This window comes from Protopterus annectens, chromosome 12.part0, assembly GCF_019279795.1.
Source record: "Protopterus annectens isolate FY-2018-M chromosome 12.part0, PAN1.0, whole genome shotgun sequence".
Lineage (NCBI taxonomy): Eukaryota > Metazoa > Chordata > Ceratodontiformes > Protopteridae > Protopterus > Protopterus annectens.
The window spans coordinates 1155471823-1155496296 of NC_056746.1; the positions used below are offsets into that span (position 1 = coordinate 1155471823).

The window sequence follows — 24474 nt, forward strand, 5'->3', positions numbered from 1 at the left end:
TATTGGGTGACTACAACTACCCAAACATTTACTTGGAGCACTACTCAAGCCCCAGCACCTTAGCCCAAAGGTTCCTGGAAATTATAAACTCAAATGCTATGGAACAACTAGTCACCACTCCCACAAGAGGGGGCAACATACTAGACCTGATCATTACCAACATGGGAACTCTATGCTCCACACCAGAAGTATATCCCTCAGTGGTAAGATCAGACCATAAATTAATTTCACTGGATGTCCACATCCCGACCCCACCCCCAGCCCAGAAAACCACAGTGAAAAACTTCTCAAAAGCGAACTTCTCACTTCTCAAAACCGAAGTGGAATCCTTCAAGGCCCCAGGGCCAGTGGAAACTACGTCCCAAACTGCAGAATCCCATATAAACGCATTCTACGGACATCTCCAGGAATGCGTGGATCATGCTATCCCAAACAAAACCAAGACCCAATCATCCAAAGGCAGGCGTCCAGTCTGGTGGACCCCTGCCATAAATAAACTGTACAACAGAAGGAGGAAGCTACTACATGATAGAGCAAAATCCCTAATAGGGAAGGCATCTCTGATCAGTACTAGCAAAAAATTACGATCCCTCATAAAATCCTCCATGGCCAGCTTCGAGAGAAAAATTGCACAGGACACCAAAGACAATCATAAGGCCTTTTTCAGTTATGTTAGGAACCTGGGATGCAGCTCCCAGACTTGTTCTGAGTTGATTCTAAATGACAAAAAATACACTGAACCCACAGACATCGCCAATATCCTGGCAGACAGGTTCAGTCCAAACTTCTCCACCCCCTCCCCCCCCAAAAGAGCAAGTATCTATCCCAGCAGAGGGCTGCCTCCCAAGCATCTCTGATGCTCAGGTGAAGGCTGCCCTCTCCAAAGCAAAAAACACTGCTTCCATGGGACCAGATGGCGTCCCAGGTTGCGTCCGACATGAACTCCAAGAGGAACTAATCCCTCAAATAAAACAGCTATACAATCTCAGCCTCACTACAGGATATGTGTCCACAGAATGGCATACAGCAACAGTGGTCCCACTCCACAAAGGTGGAGCTTCTACAGACCCTGGAAACTTTCGCCCCATAGTCCAGACTAGCTTAGTCTGCAAGGCTATGGAGAGGATCATCATGAAGCTCATAAACAAAGACATTGGGGACCTACAGACACTAGATCCTACCCAGTTCGGCTTTGTCAAGGGCAGATCCTGCCTTTTGAACCTGGTTGACTTCTTCGAAACAGTCACCAAAGCCATAGATGAAGGGAAGGTAGTCCACACAGCCTATCTGGACCTTGCAAAGGCATTTGACACAATACCCCACTCGGGCATCATAGATAAGCTATCCAGCTTAAATATAAATCCCTATGTCACAAGATGGGTCGCAAACTGGCTCAAAGACAGAACCCACAGAGTGAGAGTTCCTGGAGTCATGTCTGACTCGAAACCGGTCACAAGTGGCGTCCCACAGGGTTCTGTCCTGGGACCACTCTTGTTCGGTATATACTTTTCCAAGGTACAGGCAAACGTGGGAGGACTATGGCTCACCAAGTTCGCAGACGACTGCAAACTGGGCGCCGTAATCAACTCTCCAGCTGACACAAACATCCTTCAAAATGGTCTCAGAGACAGATAACTGGTGCCAGCACCATGGTTTAAAGCTAAATGCCAAAAAATGTATAGTCATACCCTTTGGCAAAAACAATGTGCCCACAAATTACCACATAGGCAGAAACCCATTAAGTACAGAGAACGTTATTAGGGACCTGGGGACCCAAGTTGATAGCAATCTCTCCTTTGAAAACCACATTGCCAAAGTGGTTAGAAAGACCTTCTACATAGCCCACCTCATCACGAAGGGTTTCACATCTAGATCAAGAGAGGTAATCATGCCCCTTTATTCATCCCTCATCAGGCCCATCATATAGAATACAATGCCCCTTTTGGGATGTTCCTTACCCGACACCTGCAGCAATTAGAAAGACCCCAAAAGTATCTCGCCAAGAGGATCAAGGGTCTCAAACAGATGCCATATGCTGCTCGGTTAAAAAAACTCCAGCTCTACTCAGTTGCATACTGCCTACTTTGAGGCGATCTATGCCTGACATACAAAGCTATGTCAAATCCAGAATTAATGGACAATGCTCCACCTCAGTAAATCTAAATCCCTTAGAGCCACACGCTCGAGGGACTTGAACCTCAGCACAGAAATAAATAGAACTTGCTGGAGGGACAGGTTCATAACCCAGAGGCTCCCTTTGCTCTGGAATAGAATTCCAGTTCATGTGAGGCAGAGCACCTCACTGAATCTCTTCAAGAAGAATCTCGATAGGTGGATGGGGGATCGTAGGTTTGTCCCAGGGATTACTTCCGTGTCACTATTAGACAGAGGCACAGTAAACTAAACCTTAAAAAGGGCACAGTATACTCAAATTAAGGGGTGGCGTAAGCCATACAGAATCTGGCTAGGCTTATAATTTTCCCAGGGCAGATAGCCTAGTAAGAACCTATGAACCTAAAACCTATTGCATGCAACCCCTTTCCATAATGGATTTGGGGAAAGACAAGGGGGTGGATCCACTCATTCAGGTTGTACTTGAAAAGGGTTAGGAGTGCTATTCCATAGGATCTGAATTCTTTGATTTAAAAATCTAGTCCCATTTATGTTGCAATGTAAAGTGACATCTTTTGTGCAGTTGTTTGTGGTATTCCTAATTTTGGGAACATGAGAGGTCACTTGACAGGGTAATTTGAGGCCTTGTATACTAGAATGAGATCACCGTAAGGAGTCTGTGTAAAGGAGAGGAAGGAGGGAAGACTTGGTGTTCTACATAGGTAGTGGAGCTCAGGCACTTTATCTTTTTGTAGTGCATGGAACAATGGTGATAATGCTCCGATAGTCAGAAAAAGACAAATCAGTTAAGCGCCAGAATGGCACAAGATGCGACCTTAAATGTCAAGCACCTCTTGCTGAAGTTAAGGTTGGGTCCCGTGCTATGTAATAAAATATACCGGTACTGACCCACAAATGAGAATGGCAAAATAAAAGATTTGGTTCTGCCTGCTGTCCATTGGTAACATGTCATGAATTCCTGTAATAACTAAGAAAGTTACGATAACAGAATATGTGTTCACCTGCATTTTCCTTTGGATATAATGGATGAAACATAAATGTATGTCATTATTTAGTGTTTTTAATCCTCAGTAATTTTTTCCAAAAAACACCTACTTTGAGGAACAAACCAAACATATGAGGCAAAAATTTGGGCATTCTGCAAAAATCTGGACAGCTGAGAGACATGGGAAGGCAAGTGTAAACAGAAGGGAATGTGTTGCACCGTCTTCTTAACAGCACTCGCTAAGTGCTTTACAGTTTTGAAAGTGGGCAAATTTTTTTTTTTTCTTTTTACTTTTACTATTAGTACATGGAGCAGATAAAAGCTCCATGCACTATGAAGAATTTTGATAGTCTTCCCCAGTCCTAACTTCTTATATGTTATCTTCTTATGTTCTTGACATATTCACCTTTTGTGCTTTGCTCTTAATTTGAATTTCTTGGCATCCATGTCTGAAATACATAAGTCAGTTAGGATCAGTGACCAGGTCATAACCCTGTGTATTAAGGACATGCACAACTTAGTGTCTGGACATTTACATGCCTAATGGAGCATGTCTGGACATTTATATGCCTAATGAACCATGTATGGTCATTTACATGCCTAATGGAGCATTCTATTCAATGGTTAACCTAATAAGAGAAGAGTAGAGAGGTGTGATAACATCCTTTGGCTTAGAAGAGGTATCTTTGATAATTAGCTGGAATAGAGAGAGAGGTTTTCCAATTACCATGGACACATTGTAATCAAAGGAGAGCTTATTGTCTACAGATGTGGGCAGGTCTCTTGACAGTAGTGACATATGAGGAAGGTACCATTTATATGGTAGCTGCATGGCTGTTTTTGTCTTGCAAATCCTGTCAAAGCCTTTAGCAAGGGAATGGCATACTCTCTGTACCAATGACATAATTCAAAGACTGACTTTTCAAAGTCGTTGGACAGATTAAACAGGCAAGACCTACCCTTGACAAACCTAAACTGATTGTGGTTGAACTGCAAACTCCTAAAGTTTAAGTTTTTGAGTTTAATAGTAATGCATAGAAAATCATTAATGTTAATTATTACTGAAATTATTAGAAGAAATGAAATGGCATAAGGTAACGTCAGCTGTTACTGTGTTGTCAGTTAATAGCTGTTGCATATCAACAGTATATAGTTGCCAACTGTAATATTAGTTGTTAGTGAGTGCAGGAATAGTTACTGCCAAAGATCTGCTGTTACAGAGCTCAGTACTGAAGATAACCATATTATTTGAAACAAATGTTTGATTTATGAAGCTAGAGGACGTATCAGTAGATGTTCTTTGTGTTTCACTGTTGCTGTCATCACACTTGGGGTTATCTGCCTGCAGGTAGCCCTTAGTCGGCTGGAAAACCAGAGTCTTGGTATTCCTGCATTGGATGCTGTCGCATCTTCCATGACGTCAGGGGTATAAAACATGCAGCCAATGCCATTACATCAGCTTTTCTTGCTGCGCGGGAGCCCGAAGCAGTTCACAAGTGCTGGTCGGCCGGTACCTGAAAGTTTCGTTTTTCGAGTTTCAAACCTGAAGTCTTCTAAAACTAACTACCCAGTTGGTGATTCTTTTTTCTTGCTCTAACCGATGTCAGAAAAAGTTAACAATTGTCTTTGCTGTGGAAAGCAAATACCTCTGAGATTTTCATGCTTACTGAGTCACCTGTTTAGGCCCAGACCACAACATCCCTCGCTGTCTGTTTTGTGCCTTGTTTAACACCCGAAATATTCATCTGGCTATCTTTGTTGCTAAGTTCTTTTGCTCTCGTTCTCCATATTCCAAAATGGCTTTGGTAAGCCATCCATCTACTGATCTTCCAAAAATATATAAGGATAGACAGAGAGAGACTGCATAGGCCCAAAACTGCTGACGATGCTTCCGTTAAGCTAGTCGCCAGTCTGCCGGTACTCAGTGAAGCACCTTCTCAGCCCCTCATACCCGCTTCTACAGATTCGCAGGCCTCTGCTGAGACCCATTCAGAGTCCGGTATGCTGCGAGATGCTTCTTCGATTATGGAACATGTGGTGGATGTCTCTACCTTGGATGGGTTCGGAGCCGCTGTGCATGCACCGGCTTCTGAGGGTGTATGCCGACCTTATGATGTTCGTATTAAACCAACTACTTCATTTCAGACTAAAACGATCGAGTTTCTCAGGCCCAGAGTTCGCACTACGCCTAGAAAACCGATGACCAGAGCACATTCTCAAGCTCCCATGCCACAGAAACAAATGCTTAGAATGGCTGAAGACCTTATAACTCTAATTAGGGGAAGCCAGCCTTCCCCCTCTAAAAAAAACAAAGAATTGATTTTCCTTCTAATTCAACAGACTGAGTCCAATGTCTGTAATCCCTCTGGTTAACAGGACATACCTTTATCTACCTATAAGGACTCCGATGCAGAAGATTCCATTCCCCCTCTGCCTTTCCTCCAGAGGACTTTTCTTTTGGTGAAACCTTGCATACCTTAAGAGAGCATTTCTGCTGGGAATGCAAGGACTACCCACAGTCTAAAAAGAGACTCGGAGAATTTTTAGACTTCCCTCAGCACAGGCCTCTAGCTATACCCCCTGTCCTGGACATTGTAGATGATGTCTTCATGGAATCCAGTCTTACTCCTGATACTTTACCACCAGCTCCTAGAAAGCCTGACAGGTACTACAGGGTACCTGATTCTCATAAATTTATCTTTAAGAATCCTACTGCAGATCCAGAGACCATTTCCCAGGGAACTAAAGGTATTAAGGCTACTACAGCCAAAAATCCTACCCCTTCAGACAGGGATTTGAGGGCTTTGGACAGATGGGGCAAGAAGGTATATACCTCTGCAACTCTTGCCATCAGGGCTTTAAATTGCCAGTTTCGCACGTTGAAGTACCAGCAGCATATTATGGAACTAATTAAACAAAACATGCAGTTGCTTCCAGATTTTGCAGAAAATAAAGATTTACAAGAGTTAATGCATTCTGCAAACTAAGTCAGTAAACATACTTTGCAGTGTGGTTTTGATGCCTTGGAAGCATCTTGCAGGGCTGCTGTCACTGGGTCTGTACTGAGAAGGCATGCCTGGCTGAAGGAACAAATCTTGCCAGACCATGTCAAAGCAAAATTACTAGATGCTCCATTAAACCAGGAACGTTTGTTTGGCACAAAAGCAGAAGAGGTTCTTAAGATGGAGCAAAAAGTTAAATCTATGCAAACTGTTAAACATTTCTTACAGGTACAGCCACCTAGATTCAGTAGGCATTGGCCTTCAAAAAACTGGGCCTTTCCAGTCCCTACCAGGTCTTCTCAGTCCAAACCCAAGGGCAACAGACAACCAAGGATACAGTCTCAGGGTACACAGAGATCTAAACAATGAAGTGCTCCCCCCCCCTCAAAAACTGGGAGTGGTAAGCCACCTCTTTATGGAAAAAATTCACAATGACTTGTCTTATCATCCTTCCTAGCCATGCCCCCAAGTACTTGCACCCCTGGGAGGAAATATCACCCTGCATGCAAAAAACTAGATGTCCATTACCCAAGACCGATGGGTCCTAAACATTGTATCCCAGGGATACAGATTCTACTTCCACTCACTGCCAACCCCAAGTGAGTTGCCAGACCTTCCTCCAAACCAGTGGGCAGAGGCTCAAAACAAGTACTTTCTCTTCTCAGTATCTGGGCTGTTCAACCTGTTCCAATAGAGCAGAGAGGACAGGGTTTCTACTCCAGACTGTTCCTGGTGCCCAGAAAAGAGGGCTCTTGTTTCCCTATCCTGGACCTGTCCATTCTCAACACCTTCCTGGTGGTCCCAAAATTCAAAATGCTTTACACTACAACAACTGCTTCCTACGCTAGCCAAGGACTCCTGGCTAGTCACCCTAGACCTAAAAGAAGCTTATCTGCACATCCCCATGAAGGAATCTTGCAGGAAATATCTGCATTTCAGGGCAGGCTGTATGCTCTATCAGTTCTCTGCACTTCCCTTTGGCTTATCTACTGCGCCCAGGGTATTCACAAAGTGCCTGGCTCCAGCCATTGCATACTGCAGGCAAAGAAAAATTCTAATTTATCCATACTTGGACGATTGCCTGATTCAGGCGGACAGTCAGGAATTGCTACTTCAGCATCTGGCATTTGTAGAGAGATTTCTAACTTCACTGGGGTTTACCATCAACCACAAGAAATCCCATCTGGTACCCAGCCAAAAGATTGCATTCCTGGGAGCAAGCTTGAACACAACTTCTCAGATGGCATTCGTTACTCCAGAAAAGCAGCTTTATTTGACAAACAACTTCAAACTAATGGCCACCGGAACCCCGCTTATCTGCAAGAAAATTACTGCAAGCCCCCTCATGCATTCTACTAATTCCATATGCAAGACTGCATATGAGGAAACTTCAATGGTACTTAAAAAGTCTGTGGTGCCAACATTCTCAGGACCTGGAAACAATTATTCCCATCATTCCTTGTCTAAGGGCAGAGCTCCTTTGCTGGGCAGAGTCTTGCAACCACAACAAGGGGCTCCCTTTTACTCAACCCCTCGCCATCCAAACCCTGACAACAGACACATCAGACTATGCATGGGGGGCTCACATGGCAGGGCAGTGCATTCAGGGCAAATGGAACCCAAAACAGATGCACCTGCATATCAGTCAAAAAGAAATGTTAGCTGTACAGAATGCTCTGAGAGCCTTCAAAGACCTTGTTCTTCAAGGACAGCTATTGGTAAGGACAGACAACACCAGAGTTAAGTGGTTCATAAACAAGCAGGGGGGAACCCACTCCTACCCCATCTCCAGACTAGCCATGGCTCTGTGGAGCACAGCTTTGAGCTACCAAGTGAACCTACAAGCTCAGTTCCTGCAACGCAAACTAAATTCACTGGCAGACGACTTAAGCAGAAATCTCATGGACCCACACGGATGGAAACTGGAACCCAAAATATTCAAGCTCTTGAGGAACAAATGGAGGACACCAGAGGTAGACCTGTTTGCCCTTCCCTCAGAACTACAAAGTGAACAAATTCTGCACCAGAACTCCCCACAGTCAAGCTTGGAAAGTGGATACCCTGTCCTTTACCGGGCAAAGCCTCTCAGTTTATGCCTTTCACCCTCTGCCTCTCCTCTCGAAGGTTCTACTAAAGATCAAACAGGACAAGCCAAGGACAATACTGGTTGCACCAGACTGGTCACGCTGGCACTGGTACCCCCTTTTGCGCAGTCTGAAAGTGCTGCAACCTTGGCACCTGCCTCAGACCCCCTCCCTGCTGTCCCAGTAGGCAGGTCAGATTCTGCACCCTCAGCTTCAAACCCTGAACCTTGCAGCCTGGCTAATTCCCTGAGCTCACCTCCAGCAACCCTCAGTAAGCAGGTGCTGGATGTCATTCTGGAGGCAAGGAGGCCTAGTACTAGAAAATCCTATTCAGAAAAGTGGACAAGATACTGTTCCTGGAGCCAGGCTCCGGGGATGAGCACAACGGTGCCCAGCTTACATATTCTAGATTACTTAAAAGAAATGCTCCACAAGGGCCTGTCTTTCTCTTCAGTTAAGGTTCATGCCTCTGCCATGTCAGCACATTATAATACTGAGCCACCCCTCTTCTCTAATCCCCTGCGAAAACAATTCCTAAGAGGGGCCAAAAATTTAAGACCCCCCAGGAGAGCTCCCACTCCAGCCTGGGACCTTAACTTTTTATTGGAAAAACTCACTCTTCCTCCCTTTGAACCAGCTGCTACAGCAGAGTTGAAATTCCTTTCTTGGAAAACAGCTTTACTTCTAGCCATCACTTCAGCAAGAAGAGTGTCTGAACTGCAGGCCCTCATGGCCGTGGGAGCCCTTCATTATCTTCCATGTGGACAGGGTTTCCCACAGGACTAATCCATACTTTATACCATAGGTGGGGTCTAGTGTGGCTCTAAACCAGTCCATTAATTTGCCTACTTTTTTTCCCTAATCCTCAGAATAAAGGAGAAAGGATACTGCATTCTCTGGACATACACAGACAGCTTAGATTTTATTTGGACAGGACTAAGCCTCTCAGAAAATCTGACCAGCTGCTAGATGTTCGTGTTTCACTGTTGCAGTCATTACACTTGGGTTATCCTTCTGGTAGGCTACCTGCAGTTGGCCTGAATTCCAAAGTCCTGGTCCGGCGTCTGTTGCTGTCGCCTCTTCCCTGACGTCAGTGCGCCAGGGGTATAAAAGATGCAGCCGACGCCATTTTCTTCAGTCTTTCTTGCTGCGGGGTGCCCAAAGCAAAAGCAGTTCGCAAGTGCCGGTTGGCCGATCCTGAGATTTTCGAAATCTAATTTCGATCCAAAGTCTTCAATAAAGCTAAGTACCCCGTTGGGGAAACTTTTTCTCTTGCTCCAGACCGATGTCAGAAAAAGTTAACAATTGTATTTCTTGTGGGAAGCAAATACCTCATAAGGATTTCCACTCTTACTGTATTCCTTGCCTGGGCCCTGACCACGATGTTGCTAGTTGTCAGTTTTGTGCTAGATTTAACCAACGCACTATTGTGTCAGTACGATTTTGCTTTTCATTATTTTGGCAGAAGGTTTAACTGCATAATGCCGTCGGAACAACCGACCGGAATTCATAAAAAACGTAAGGCTAAAGACGAGGACAAGCATCCGAGGTCCAAAACTGATGAAGCCTCTTCTAGGCCAGTCGCCGGTTCGCCGGTGTTCAGTGAGGCCCTTTCGCAGCCCCTGACTCCCACTACCTCAGAGCCACAGGCCGCCTCCGACTCCCATGTGGAGACAGCTAGGCCTCTGGATACTCAAGGTATTGGCCCTTCGGAAATTAATCCCTCAGATTGGTCCGGAGCCGCTGAGCAGGCATCTGCTTCTGAGGGTGTTGTCAGACCTACACAACTTTATATAAAGCCTACTTCAGCATCCAAGACGAAGTCTAAAACAGTTTTAAAGACGGGGAAACCAGTACAGCATTCTCCAGGACAGACTTCTATGCTTAAGAAACAGATGCTCAAAATAGCCGAAGACCTAATTATTCTGATTAGGGGTTTCCATCCCCCTCCTGATAAGAGGCCTAGGCAAGACACTGAATATATGATTCCTCTGATCAGGTTTCCATTTCCTCTGATTCCTCTTCTGATCAGGGATATTCTGTTCATGTCTATGAGGATTCTGATGCTGAAGATTCTGTTCCTTCAGCTTTTCCTCCTGAGGACTATTCTTTTGGGGAAACCCTGCATACCATGAGAGAGAATTTTCATTGGGAGAGCCAGGATTATTCCAAATCTAAGAAAAGACTTAGAGACTTTCTTTTACTTCCACAGCACAGACCTCTTGCAATTCCCCCTGTTCTAGACATACTGGATGATGTTTTCTCAGAGTCCGGCCTGTCTCCAGACTCTTTACCTCCAGCCCCTGTTAAGCCGGACAGGTACTACAGGGTTCCAGACACCCATAAATTTCTTTACAAAAACCCTGCTGCTGACCCAGAAACTATCTCACAGGGTCCCAAAGGGGTCAAGGCTGCTTCTGCCAAAAACCCTGTCCCCTCAGACAGAGATTCTAGGGCTTTGGACAGATGGGAAAAAAAAGTTTACACTTCTGCTACTTTGGCTGTAAGGGCTTTAAATTGTCAGTTTCATATGCTCAAATGTCAGCAATACTTAGTGTCTTTGTTAAAACAAAAAATGTTGACAAATTCTGAATGTACTGAGAACAAAGATTTGCAGGATTTATTGCATGCAGTTGAACAAGTGGGAAAACATACTTTGCAATGTGGCTATGATTTACTGGAGGCCTCGTGCAGGGCCACTGTTACAGGTTCTGTTATTAGAAGGCATGCTTGGTTAAAGGAACAGAATCTGCCTGATCATGTTAAAGCAAAATTATTGGATGCTCCATTACAGCATGATACTTTGTTTGGTGTTAAGGCAGAGGAGGTGTTAAAGAAAATGGAGGATAAGGCAAAAATCTATGCAGACAGTAAAGGATTTCTTACAGGTATAGCCACCCAGATTTATCAGAAACTGTCCCTCTAAGAATTGGTCCTTTCCAGTCTCAGACCACAAAGAGGCAGATTCAGACGCCCTAGAGGCAGGCAACTGCCCCAGGGCTAATACAGGCCCAAACAATGGGGTGCTTCTACCTCCAAAAGCGGAGAAGACAAATCACAGCCTTATAGAAAACAGTTCCAGTGACTTCCCTCTGCCAATACCAAGCACTTATTTTTTGGCAGCACTCTTAGGGGGAAAGCTAGCACTTTTTTCACAAAACTGGCGCAAGGTCACCCAGGACAAATGGGTCTTAAATATAGTCTCTTAGGGCTACAGGTTCCACTTTCACACCCTTCCAAAGGCAAAAGGTATGCTAGACCTGCCACGCAATCAATGGCAAGAGGCACAAAAACAAGTTTCATCTCTCATGGACATGGCTGCTATTCAGCCAGTGCCACAACAAGAGCAGGGACAAGGATTTTACTCAAGACTTTTCTTAGTACCAAGAAAGGACAAAGCCTGGAGACCAATTCTGGACCTGTCTATTCTAAATACTTTTCTGGATGTCCCAAAATTCAAAATGTTGACTCCACAGCAGCTTCTGCCCATGCTGGACAAGGCGGCTTGGCTCGTAACTTTCAACCTCAGAGGCATACCTGCATGTCCTAATCAGACAGTCTTGCAGAAGATGCCTGATTCATAGCTGGCTCAATGCACTACCAGTTTTCTGCACTGCCCTTTGGTTTATCTACTGCGTCCAGGGTCTTCACAAAATGCCTGGCACCAGTAATTGCATTTTGCAGACAGAGGAATTCAAATATACCCCTACTTCGATGACTGCCTGATTCAAGCAAAGGACAAAGATATTCTACTACAGCATCTGGCGTTTGTAAAAAGATTACTGATTTGCCTAGGGTACACAGTAAACAAAAAGAAATCAAAACTAGTGCCCTCTCAAGAGATAATATTTCTGGATGTAAGCTTAAATACAACTGCCCAGATGGCTTATCTCACGCCAGACAAAGGCATTTGACTTCTTACTTCAAAGATATGGCAACAAAGACCCAGTTATCTGCAAGAAAAATTCTGAGGCTCTGGGCTACGTGGCATCTTGCATTGTACTAATTCCATATGCAAGATTGCATACGGGGAAACTACAATGGTATCTAAAAAGTGCTTGGACTCAACATTGCCACAGCCTGGAAATAGTAATTACTCTTATTCCCTGCCTGCAACAGGAATTTCTATGGTGGGCACAGGCCTGTCACCACAACAAGGGACAGCCATTCACCTTACCCACTGCCAGGCAGACACTAACAGATGCACTGGATTATGCCTGGGGGGCGCACATGGCAGGGAAATGTATTCAGGGCACATGGCCCACAAACCAAATGCATCTTTATATCAATCAAAAAGAGATGCTAGCCGTATAAAATGCCCTGACAGCCTTCAAGGACGTACTTCCAGGACAACTACTGATAGACGGACAATACTACAGTCATGTGGTACATAAACAATCAAGGGGGCACACATTCCTATCCCCTATGCAGGCAAGCCATGACTTTGTGGAACACAGCATTGACTTACCAAGTACATCTGCAAGCACAATTCCTGCCAGGAAAGACAAATACTTTGGCAGACGAACTAAGCAGAAACCTCATGGATCCTCACGAGTGGAAACTGGATCCACAAATCTTCAACATGACAACAGGGAAATGGGGGTGCCCAGACATAGATCTGTTCGCTTCCCCTCACAACTGCCAGCTACAGAGATTCTGCTCTCGGACTTATCACAAGCAAGCATGGAAAGTGGATGCCCTTTCATTTAGCTGGAAAGCCCTTACAAGTATATACCTTCCCTCCTCTGCCTCTCCTCTCCAAGGTACTCCTAAAGGTCAGACAAGAGAAGCCAAAAATGATACTGATTGCCCCAGACTGGCCACGCCAGCACTGGTACTCGATCCTAAAGAGCTTGTCTCAAGGCCCAGCCTGGACGTTACCTCTAATACCTCATTTGCTGACCCAACAGAACAATCAGATCTTGCACAGCCAACTCAGAACCCTTTATTTGGCTGCATGGCGGATAATATAATCATTCAAAACACACTTCTCTCTAAAGCAGTTATGGATGTTATTTTGGAGGCCAGGAGGCCCAGCACCAGAAAATCTTATGCAGAAAAATGGAAAAGATTCTGTGCTTGGAACCAAGCACAGGGAATTGACTCGCTAGAACCTAATATTCCTCAGATTTTGTAATACCTGAGATGCTGGACAAAGGCCTATCCTTCTCATCAGTTAAGATCCATGCCTCTGCCATTTCAGCTCATTACAATACGGACCCACCTATTTGTTCTCATCCACTGCTAAGACAGTTTCTCAGAGGGGGCAAAAACATAAGACCTCCAAGAAGAGCTCCAATACCTACATGGGACCTCAACTTTGTCTTGGAAAAACTCACACTGCCTCCTTTTGAACCAGCCAATACAGCAGAGATAAAATACTTGTCATGGAAAACCGCTCTTCCCTAGCAATAACTTCAGCAAGAAGAGTCTCTGAGTTACAGGCACTAATGGCTGTGGAACCTTTTATTTTCCATCAGGACAGGGTTTCTCTAAGGACAAACCCGACATTTATGCCTAAGGTAGAGTACAGCATGGTTCTTAACTAAACCATACATTTGCCTACCTTTTATCCAAACCCACAGAATAAGGGGGAGAGACTTCTGCATACTTTGGACATACACAGACAGCTACGCTTTTACTTAGACAAGACTAAAGCCTTCAGAAAGACTGAGCAACTCTTAGTGCCATATGCTGCAGGTTCCCAAGGAAAAGCCATTTCAACGCAGACTATTTCAAAATGGATAGGCCACTGCATTCGTTTCTGCTATTCACAACATCGCAAATCTGTGCCCAAGGGCATTAGGCCACATTCTACCAGAGCAGCAGCTACTTCAGCAGCCTTACTCAAAGGAGTACCAACCAAGGATATTTTGGAGGCTGCAACATGGACTTCAGTGCACACTTTTACAAAGCACTACCATTTACCTCTCTACTCTAAATCCAGAGCAGGCTTTGCCACTGCAGTTCTGCAGGGCCTTATAGCCACTCCAAACTCTATTTAGGCCCAGCCACCCAACCTCAGTTTTGGGATTTAACTCAAGTGTAATGACTGCAACAGTGAAACATGATGAACATAGTACAGTTGTGTACCTACCATAAATGTAGATGTTCGAGTGTATTCACTGTTGCAGTCCAGGTTACCCTCCCACCATCCCCCTTTTTCTTTGTTGGGACTTATCTGTACCTCTCTATTCTATACAACCTATGTGGTGTATTTGCTTGTAGATGAAGGTTATGTGTATGCTTTTTTATGTTCATAATTTTTACAGCTTACCCTTTTGGGGGCACCTCACATCTGGGGCAAGAAAAACTGAAGAAAATGGCGTTTGCTGCATCTTTTATACCCCTGGCGCACTGACGTCAGGGAAGAGGCGACAGCAACCGATGCCGGACTAGGACTTTGAAATTTAGGCCGACTGCGGGTAGCCTGCCAGCAGGATAACCCAAGTGTAATGACTGCAACAGTGAATACACTCTAACTTCTACATTTATGGTAGGTACACAACTATACTTTAGCTTTGCTGCAGGGGCAGAGGGGAAGGCCATTTCAAAGCAAACCATTTCCAAATGGATAGCACACTGCATCCATTTCTACCAAAAACACCATGGAAAACCTACCCCACAGGGGATAAGAACATATTCCACCAGGGCTGCATCTACCTTTACTGCATTTCTCAGAGGAGTCCCTACCAGGGACATCCTGGAAGCTGCAACATGGAGCTCTGTACATACCTTCCCCAAGCATTACCACCTACCTATCTTTTCTAAATCCAGAGCTGGATTTGCCACAGCAGTCTTACAGGGCCTTATTGCTAGCCCTAATGCTCTTTAATTACCTCTACCCTTACTTAACTTTGGAAATCAACCCAAATGTGATGACTGCAACAGTGAAACACGAAGACCATAGTACAGTTGTGTATATTTACCACAAATGTAGATGTTTGAGTGTATTCACTGTTGCAGTCCTGGTTACCCTCCCTCCAGCCCCCTGACTTCTCTTGACTTTTAACTTTTCTCCTTGTTTGGTATATATTGTATCCTATGTATTTGCTTTTTGCTGGGGTGTTCCATACCATATAATTGCTTCCTATTGTGGGGGCACCTGACACTTGGGGCAAGAAAAACTGATGTAATGGCGTCGGCTGCATGTTTTATACCCCTGAAGACCTGATGTCATAGAAGAAGCGACAGCATCAGACGCAGAAATCCGAAGACTCTGGTATTCAGGACCGCTGAGGGCTACCTGAGACAGATAACCCAAATGTGATGACTGCAACAGTGAATACACTCTTAACATCTACATTTATGGTAAGTGTACACAACTGTACTTTCTGTACACACCTTCACCAAGCATTAACACATGTTCTTCATGTTTCAAATTTTCGTTTACAAATTTCAGACCTGAAGTCTTCAAAAAAGATAAGTACCCTGTTTGGGATCCTTTTTCTTGCTCCAACCGATGTCAGTAAAAGTTAACAATCGTCTTACTGTGGAAAGCAAATACCTCATAGAGATTTTCACTCTTACTGCATCCCCTGTTTAGGTCCAGACCAACGGCCCTGGCTGTTGGTTTTGTGCCTTGTTCAAAGCCCGAACTATCATCGTCGGGCCATTTTTGCAGCCAGTTACTTTCATACGTGATCTACATAATCCAAAATGGCTTTAAGCGATCCGACTAGCGATCTTCCAAAAAAACGTAAGGATAAAGACAGAGACAGACTGCATAGGTCCAAAACGGCAGACGACGCTTCCGTTAAGCTAGTGGACAGTCCGCTGGTACTCAGTGAAGCGCTTTTGCAGCCCCTGATACTCGCTACTTCAGATTCGCAGGCCTCTACTGAGACCCATTCGGAGTCTGGTATGCCGCGAGATGCTTCTTTGACTGTGGAACCTGCGGATGTCTCTACATTGGATGGGTCCGGAGCCGCTGTACAGGCACTGGCTTCTGAGGGTGTATTCAGGCCTATAGACATTCATATTAAACCGATGCGATCATTTCCATCCAGAAGTTCTGAATTACTCAAGCCAAAAACTCGCACTACGCCTAGAAAACCGACTGCCAAACTGCAGGCTCAGGCCCATATTTCTCAAAAACAAATGCTTAGAATGGCTGATGACCTTATTACCTTAAGGGGAAGCCACCCCCCCCCCCCACCCACACACACACAAGAGACCTAGAACTGATTTTCTTTCTGATTCTTGTGATCAGGAATTTGATATTTCTGCTCCTTCTGATTACCAGGATTTGCCCCTATCTACTTATGAGGATTCCGATACAGATGATTCCATTCCCTCTGCTTCCCCTCCCGAAGACTTTTCTTTCGGTGAAACCTTGCATATTCTTGGAGCATTTCCGCTGGGAAAGCCAGGATTACTCTGAGTCCAAAAAGAGACTTGGAGAATTCTTACTTCTGCCTCAACACAGGCCTTTAGCTATCCCTCCTGTTGTGGACATTGTAGATAATGCCTTCTTGAAATCTAGCCTTACCCCAGACACTTTTCCTCCAGCTCCCAGAAAACCTGACGGGTACTACAGAGTGCCTGACTCTCACAAGTTCCTCTTCAAGAATCCTCCTGCGCATCCAGAGACCATTTCTCAAGGACCAAAAGGCATTAAGGCTACTGCTGCCAAAAATCCTACCCCTCCTGATAGAGATTCTAGAGCCTTAGACAGATGGGGTAAGAAGGTATACACTTCTGCTACTTTGGCCATTAAGGCTTTAAATTGCAAATTTCATATGTTAAATTAGCAGCATATTATGGTACTACTTAAAACACAAAGAATTGTAAGATTTAATAATGCATTCTGCAGAACACGTTGGTAAACATACTTTGCAATGTGGTTTTGATGCTTTAGAAGCATCTTGCAGGGCTGCTGTCACTGGGTCTATACTTGGAAGGCATGCTTGGCTTAAGGACCAAAACTTGCCAGATCATGTTGAAGCTAAATTACTGGATGCTCCCTTAAACCAAGACTGCCTTTTTGGCAACAAAGCAGAAGAAATCCTCAAAAGGATGGAGGAAAAAGCTAAATCTATGCAAACTGTTAAAGATTTCCTACAAGTACAGCCGCTCCCTTAAACCAAGACTGCCTTTTTGGCAACAAAGCAGAAGAAATCCTCAAAAGGATGGAGGAAAAAGCTAAATCTATGCAAACTGTTAAAGATTTCCTACAAGTACAGCCTCCCAGATTCAGTAGGCATTGGCCTTCAAAGAACTGGTATTTTCCAGTCCCTTCCAGGCCTCAGTCCAAACCCAGGAACAGCAGACCACATAGGCTACAGTCTCAGGCTATGCACAGATCTAAGCAGTGGGGGGCTCCCACTTCCAAAGCAGGTAGTAGTAAGCCACCCCCCCATGGAAAAATGGCACAATGACTTGGCCTTAACCCTTCCAAGCCCTGCTCAACTACCTGCTCCCTTAGGAGGAAAGCTTGCCCTGCATGCAAACAACTGGGAACTCATTACCCAGGACAAATGGGTTTTGAACATAGTTTCCCAAGGATACAGATTCCACTTCCACACACTACCAACCCCAAATGGTTGGCCAGCGCTGCCCCCCAAATCAATGGACGGAGGCCCAACAGCAAGTTCTCTCTTCTCAGTATCAGGGCTATTCAACCTGTTCCAGAAGAACAAAGGGGACAAGGTTTTTATTCAAGACGTTTTCTGTTACCCAGAAAAGACAACTCCTGGCGTGTTATCCTGGGCCTCTCTATTATCAACACCTTTCTGGTGGTTCCAAAATTCAAAATGTTAACTCTTCAACAGCTTCTTCCTATGCTAGCCAAGGATGCCTGGCTGGCAACCCTAGACTTAAAGGAAGCTTGCCTGCACATCCCAATAACAGGATCCTGCAGACAATACCTATGTTTCAGGGCAGGCTCCATGCATTTTCAGTTCTCTGCACTTCCCTTTGGCTTATCTACTGCACCCAGGATATTAACAAAGTGTCTAGCTCCAGCCATTGCATTTTGCAGGCAGAGAAATATTCAAATTTACCTATGCTTTGACGATTGTCTGATTCAGGCAGAAAGCCAGGACTTGCTATTACAACACCTGGCATTCGTAAAGAGACTTCTAACCTCACTGGGGTACACCATCAACGAAAAAAATCTCACCTAGTACCCTGCCAACAGATTGTATTCCTGGGAGCAAGCTTGAACACAACTCAGATGACATTCCTCACTCCTGAGAAACAAGTTTATTTGACAACCTACTTCAAACTATAAAACCCCAGCTATCTGCAAGGGAAATCCTGCAAGCCCTGGGGTTCATGGCCTCTTGCATTCTACTAATTTCATATGCAAGACTCCATATGAGGAAACTCTCTAATGGTATATAAAAAGCCTATGGTATCAACATTCTCAGGACCTGGAAACAATGATTTCTATCATTCCTTGTATAAAGACAGAGTTCCTTTGCTGGGCAGAGGCCTGCTACCACAACAAGGGGCTCCTTTCACTCTACCCCTGCTGCCCAAACACTAACAGATGCATCAGACTATGCATGGGGGGGGCTCACATGGCAGGGAAGTGCATTCAGGGCAAATGGAACCAGAGACAGATGCACCTGCATATGAATCAAAAAGAAATGTTAGCTGTACAGAATGCTCTGACAGCTTTCAAAGACTGTATTCTTCCAGATCAACTATTGGTAAAGACAGACAACACCACAGTTATGTGGTACATAAACAAGCAGGGGGGAACCCACTCGTGCCCTCTCTGCAGACTAGCTATGACTCTGTGGAACACAGCCTTGAGTTACCAAGTACACCTACAAGCACAATTCCTGCCAGGAAAGCTAACTTCACTGGCAGACGACTTAAACAGGAATCTCATGGACCCACACGAATGAAAACTAGAACCCAAAACATTCAACTTCTTGAGGAACAAATGGGGGACTCCAGAGGTAGACCTGTTTGCCTCCCCTCATAACTACCAGTTGAACAAATTCTGCACAAGAACTCCCCACAGTCAAGCTTGGAAAGTGGATGCCCTGTCCTTTACCTGGGAAGGCCTCTCGGTTTATGCGTTTCCCCCTCTGCCTCTCCTCTTGAAGGTTCTACTAAAGATCATACTGGACAAGCCAAGGACAATACTAATTGCACCAGACTGGCCACGTTAGCACTGGTACCCCCTCTTGTGCAGTATGACACTGCTACAATCATGGCACCTGCCTCAGACCCCTTCACTGCTGTCCCAGCAGGCGGGCCAGATTCTGCACCCTCAGCTTCAAGCCCTGAACCTTGCAGCCTAGCTAATTCCTTGAGCTCTCCTCCAACATCCCTCAGTAAGCAGGTGCTGGATGTCATTCTGGAGGCAAGGAGGCCTTGTACTAGAAAATCCTATGCTGAAAAGTGGAAAAGATACTGTTCCTGGAGCCAGACTCAAAGGATGGGCACAACAGTGCCCAGCTTACCTCATATTCTAGAGTACTTAACAGAAATGCTCCACAAGGGCCTATCCTTCTCGTCAGTTAAAATTCATGCCTCTGCCATTTCAGCACATTATAATACTGAGCCACCCCTCTTCTCTCACCCCTTGCCAAGACAATTCCTTAGAGGGGCCAACATTTAAGACCCCCCCCCCAGGAGAGCTCCCACTCCAGCCTGGGACCTTAACTTTATATTGGAAAAGCTCACTCCCCCACCATTTGAGCCAGCTGCAACAGCAGAGTTGAAATTCCTTTCTTGGAAAACAGCCTTCCTTCTAGCCATCACTTCAGCAAGAAGAGTGTCTGAATTACTGGCCCTCATGGCAGTGGAACCCTTCATTATCTTCTATGCGGACAGGGTTTCCCTCGGGACTAATCCTTCCTTTATGCCCAAGGTGGTGTCTAGTGTGGCCCTAAATCAGTCCATTCATTTGCTTACCTTTTTCCTTAATCAACAAAACAAATACTGCACTCTCTGGATGTGCACAGACAACTTAGATTCTGTTTGGACAGGACCAAGCCTCTCAGAAAATCTGAACAGCTGCTAGTTGGCTTTGCTGCAGGGGCAGAGGTGAAGGCCATTTCAAAGCAAACCATTTCCAAATGGATAGCCCATTGCATTCATTTCTGCTAAAAGCACCATGGAAAAACCTACCCCTCAGAGGATAAGATCACATTCCACCAGGGCTGCATCTACCTCTGCTGCATTTCTCAGAGGAATCCCTACCAGGGACATCCTAGAAGCTGCTACCTGGAGCGCTGTACATACCTTCACCAAGCATTACCACATGCCTAGCTTTTCTAAATCCAGAGCTGGATTTGCCACTGCAGTCTTGCAGGGCTTAATAGCTGGCCCTAATTTCTTTAACTTCCTCCTCCCTTCCTTAGCTTTGGGAATCAACCCAAATGTGATGACTGCAACAGTGAAACACGAAGAGCATAGTACAGTTGTGTACACTTACCATAAATGTAGATGTTTGAGTGTATTCACTGTTGCAGTCTTGGTTACCCTCCCTCCAGCCCCCTGACTTCTCTTGGCTCTGGCTTTCCTTCTTGTTGGTATATATTTTTTCTTGTGTGTTTGCTTTTTGATGGGGGTGTACCATACCATATAATTGCTCCCTATTGTAGGGGCACCTGACATCTGGGGCAAGAAAAACTGATGTAATGGCATTGGCTGCATGTTTTATACCCCTGACAATCTGACGTCAGGGAAGAAGCGACAGCATTCGGCGCAGAAATCCGAAGACTCTGGTATTCTGGCCGGCTGAGGGCTGCCTGCAGGCAGATAACCCTAATGTGATGACTGTAACAGTGAATACACTCTAACATCTACAGCTATGGTAAGTGTACACAACTTTTCTAAATCCAGAGCTGGATTTGCCACAACAGTCTTACATGGCCTGCTAGCCAGCCCTACTATTACTTGACTGCCTCCACCCTTCCTCCGCTTTGGGAATCAACCCAAGTGTGATGACTGCAACAGTGGTAAGTGTACACAACTGTACTTTTTGATTGCTCATCTAGGTGAGCTAGGATTTGACCGTACCATTAACTGTCAGTGCAGTTACACGTATTATTTGTCAAGTTATCGTAGTGGACAGTATCTTGGTTGTTTTTCTAGAGGTTGTGTAGGTGATGACATAAATTAGAGCTAAGCAGAATTGTTTTTGAGTAACTCTCACTGAAATAATCGGTGGTCTTTACCTTGCAGATGACTGGGTACACTCAGAACCTGGCTGAAATGAAGCTGATCCTAAAGGAGCTCTGTAAAGAGTTCACTGATGAAAGGAGGGGAATGAAAGAGCTCCAGCAACAGTTTGCTAAAGCCAAATCAGCCTGGGAGATGGATAAACTTGAGATGAAGTGCCTTCTTGCACAGGTAATTAAGTATGCACAGCCTTGAGAATGAGGCATTCAAAACTCAAATAAGCAAGTATATTTATGTTAATTTGTACTGGTGTACAAATTTGCCTGTATATGTAAGAAAAACAGAATACCATAATAAAATGCTTTGGTTATGAAGGGTAACAGAGCAATTTAATGACTTCAGGTTTAGGGATAATAGATTCATTCTGGTAAGATGTCCCAGGAAGACACACAAGAACATATTTTTTTCACTTATCTTTTTTGTGTTTTTCCTGTCATCTGCTGTACCTTCATAATCTTAATTTTGCAGTATAATTGCCCCTTTCTCCCCTCACTGTGACAGATGACCAGGACCCCACCATACAGATGGAAAACATATTGCTATATGGCCAGGGGGACTGGACTGAGAGGGGATCTGGTACAACACTTTGACATAGCATTTGTCCCACTCCCACACAGGACATGCAGTGATGATCTTCCTACACTCTCCTTTGACATAAGACTGCCTAAGCCACAGCCCCTGGCCACTAGCTTGGAGGTGGAGGCAGGCCGGGGGGAGGGAGACTCTCTTCATAGAAAAAAACAGGTGGGTATCACTTGATTCCACTCCCTACCCTCCGATACCTAGGTTGCTTGATTAAACACAAGTTGCCAAATATAAATAAGGAACTATCCCTGTCTGCTAGCAGGAAAGCTTTACACCCCACTTTTAATTAACATCTTAGCAAAAACTGTTAATGTGCTACCCTGGATACTTAGGAATGGCATGCAGAGGCATTTTCCTTTGAGTGTGTGAATATAGTTCATATTTTTCCAGAAGATGAAGTTTATGAACCATAAATCAGAATGGAGTGTTAATCAAATCGATGAGAACTGCCAAATCTCGTACAGATTTACATGGCTGACATTTTTTCATGTGTATTCATCTTGGTTCACTTGTATGTGGGTCCAATTATGAAAACTCAGACTTTCTGTATCTAAAAAGATGAAATGGCATCAGTAAGAAACATATGTGATAAGGTAAAAAAAATGGATCTTAACCTTCAAACATTTTATACTTTTCAAAATGACCACATCTAGAGAGCTTGAGGCCCTGTGCTCACTTACATAGAGCTCTGGAGTGCTTTTCAGGTGTTTTAACAACATCTTGCCCTTAATCCTAGAAACTGTTTTGTGTTTAGAATAGCACTACCATATCCTTGCACTATATAAATAACATCTTGCCATTAACCACTGAAACTGCCCTAGGAGACCCCTGCTAAAACCCAGTCCTGAATCCTAAACAGCCCACCCTATTACAGGACTGGACAGCATGGATATGCAATTTCCCAATGTCTCTGGCCAGCTTGGTAAATTTGGGCACCCTAAGGCAATGTAGCAATTGTCTCATGTTCTTGGACAACTAGTTAACTGTTAAAGTAATGCAGTATGTGAGAGATGTAAATACACAACTTTCTTGGAGACCAAATCCTGGCATGCAAGCAAGGGTGTCAAGAATTACCCACACTGTTTCCCCTCACACATACTAGTCACCACACACAGATTGTCTTATGCTGATACACTTAAAAGAAGCCTTCCCAAATTTTGAAAACCACCAGAGTTGCCTAATTGCAACACTGCTCTTCAGTAATCACTAAAACACACCAAACGTCCTACACAAGTCTGTATCCAGTGGTCCCCTAAGAGCAAAGCCCATAAGGCAATCCTGTACATTGCCTAATGCTGTTGTCATTGGGGATTCCATTGTATGATGCATAGATCCCCCACTCACCAACATAGGAGACCCATCATTCTAACAAGCCTAATATACAAAGGCATGGAACAAATTATAATAAACAAGGACATTGGCAACCTACAGACACTGATCCCATCCCAGTTTTGCATTAAGTGAAGGTTGTACCTACTTAAACTAATAGACTTCTTTGAGTGTGCCACCAAGGTAATGGACGAGAGCAAAACAGTGCATAACTGCGTATCTTGACCAGGCCAAGGAATTCAATACAATACCCCACTCGGGTATTGTTGACAAGCTCTCTGAGCAAGGCATAAATTCCTACATAACTTGCTGGATTGCCAGCTGGCTCACAGACAAGACCCAAGAAGTCAGGATTGGGTGAGACCACCTCCACCAAGAGACTGATCTCCAGATGAGTACCCCAAGGACACTGTGCTGGGCCCAATCCCGTTTGGCATCCACATCTTGGAAGTCGAGGCTAACTTCCAATGCCTCTGGCTCACCAAGTTCGCAGAGGACTATAAATTGGGAGCTATAACAGACTCCCCCCCCCCCCCCCCCCCAAGACCACAAAATCTTACAGGAAGATTTAACACAGATAAATGACTAGTGTCAGAGCCATGGCCTAAAACTCTGTGCCAAAAATGCATTATAATGCCCTTTGGGAAACCATCAACCCAAGTTAATTACTCCATTGATAAAACACCCCAAAGTGTTGATCCAGTACTGAGTGATGTGGGAACTGTCCTTTGAAAAATATGTAGCTAATAAAGTACGAAAATTATCCTATGTCAGCCAGCTTATAGATAAGGGTGTGGCATCCTGGTCCAAGGAAGTTATAGTGCCACTCTACTCGGCCCTTATCAGACCTGTCATTGAGTACAGTGCTGACTTTGGCATGTATGTAACCAGGCGCAAAGGTTTCTCACTAGGTAAATTTGGACAAGAATATCATGTCCTACATTAATCACCTAAAGGCTCCGTCTCCATATTCACTCTCCTGCAGGCTGCTGAGATGGGATTTTTACCTGGCTAACAGAGCTTCCTCAAACCCAGATCTGATGGATCTGTTGCAGATGTGCAAAACAAACTGCACCAGAAATATTGGATCCAGGGATATGAACTTCTCTTGTAGCATAAACAGAACATGCTGGAGAGACAGATGTGTCCCAAAGGATGCATGTGCTAATAGAATAGGCTTTCCATCCATGTTAAACAGAGTTCATCC

At 44.6% G+C, this 24474-nt stretch overlaps 1 protein-coding gene across 3 annotated transcripts in view; it reads left to right on the forward strand.

The window, feature by feature from the left end:
- The window catches only part of SOGA1 (suppressor of glucose, autophagy associated 1), a 972945-nt gene that overhangs the window by 847899 nt on the left and 100572 nt on the right, over positions 1-24474 (forward strand). For all 3 annotated transcript variants that reach the window (XM_044090186.1, XM_044090184.1, XM_044090185.1), the window contains exon 10: positions 21357-21524. In XM_044090186.1, the coding sequence (XP_043946121.1) occupies positions 21357-21524 (168 nt within the window). The remainder of the gene's footprint in view (positions 1-21356; positions 21525-24474) is intronic.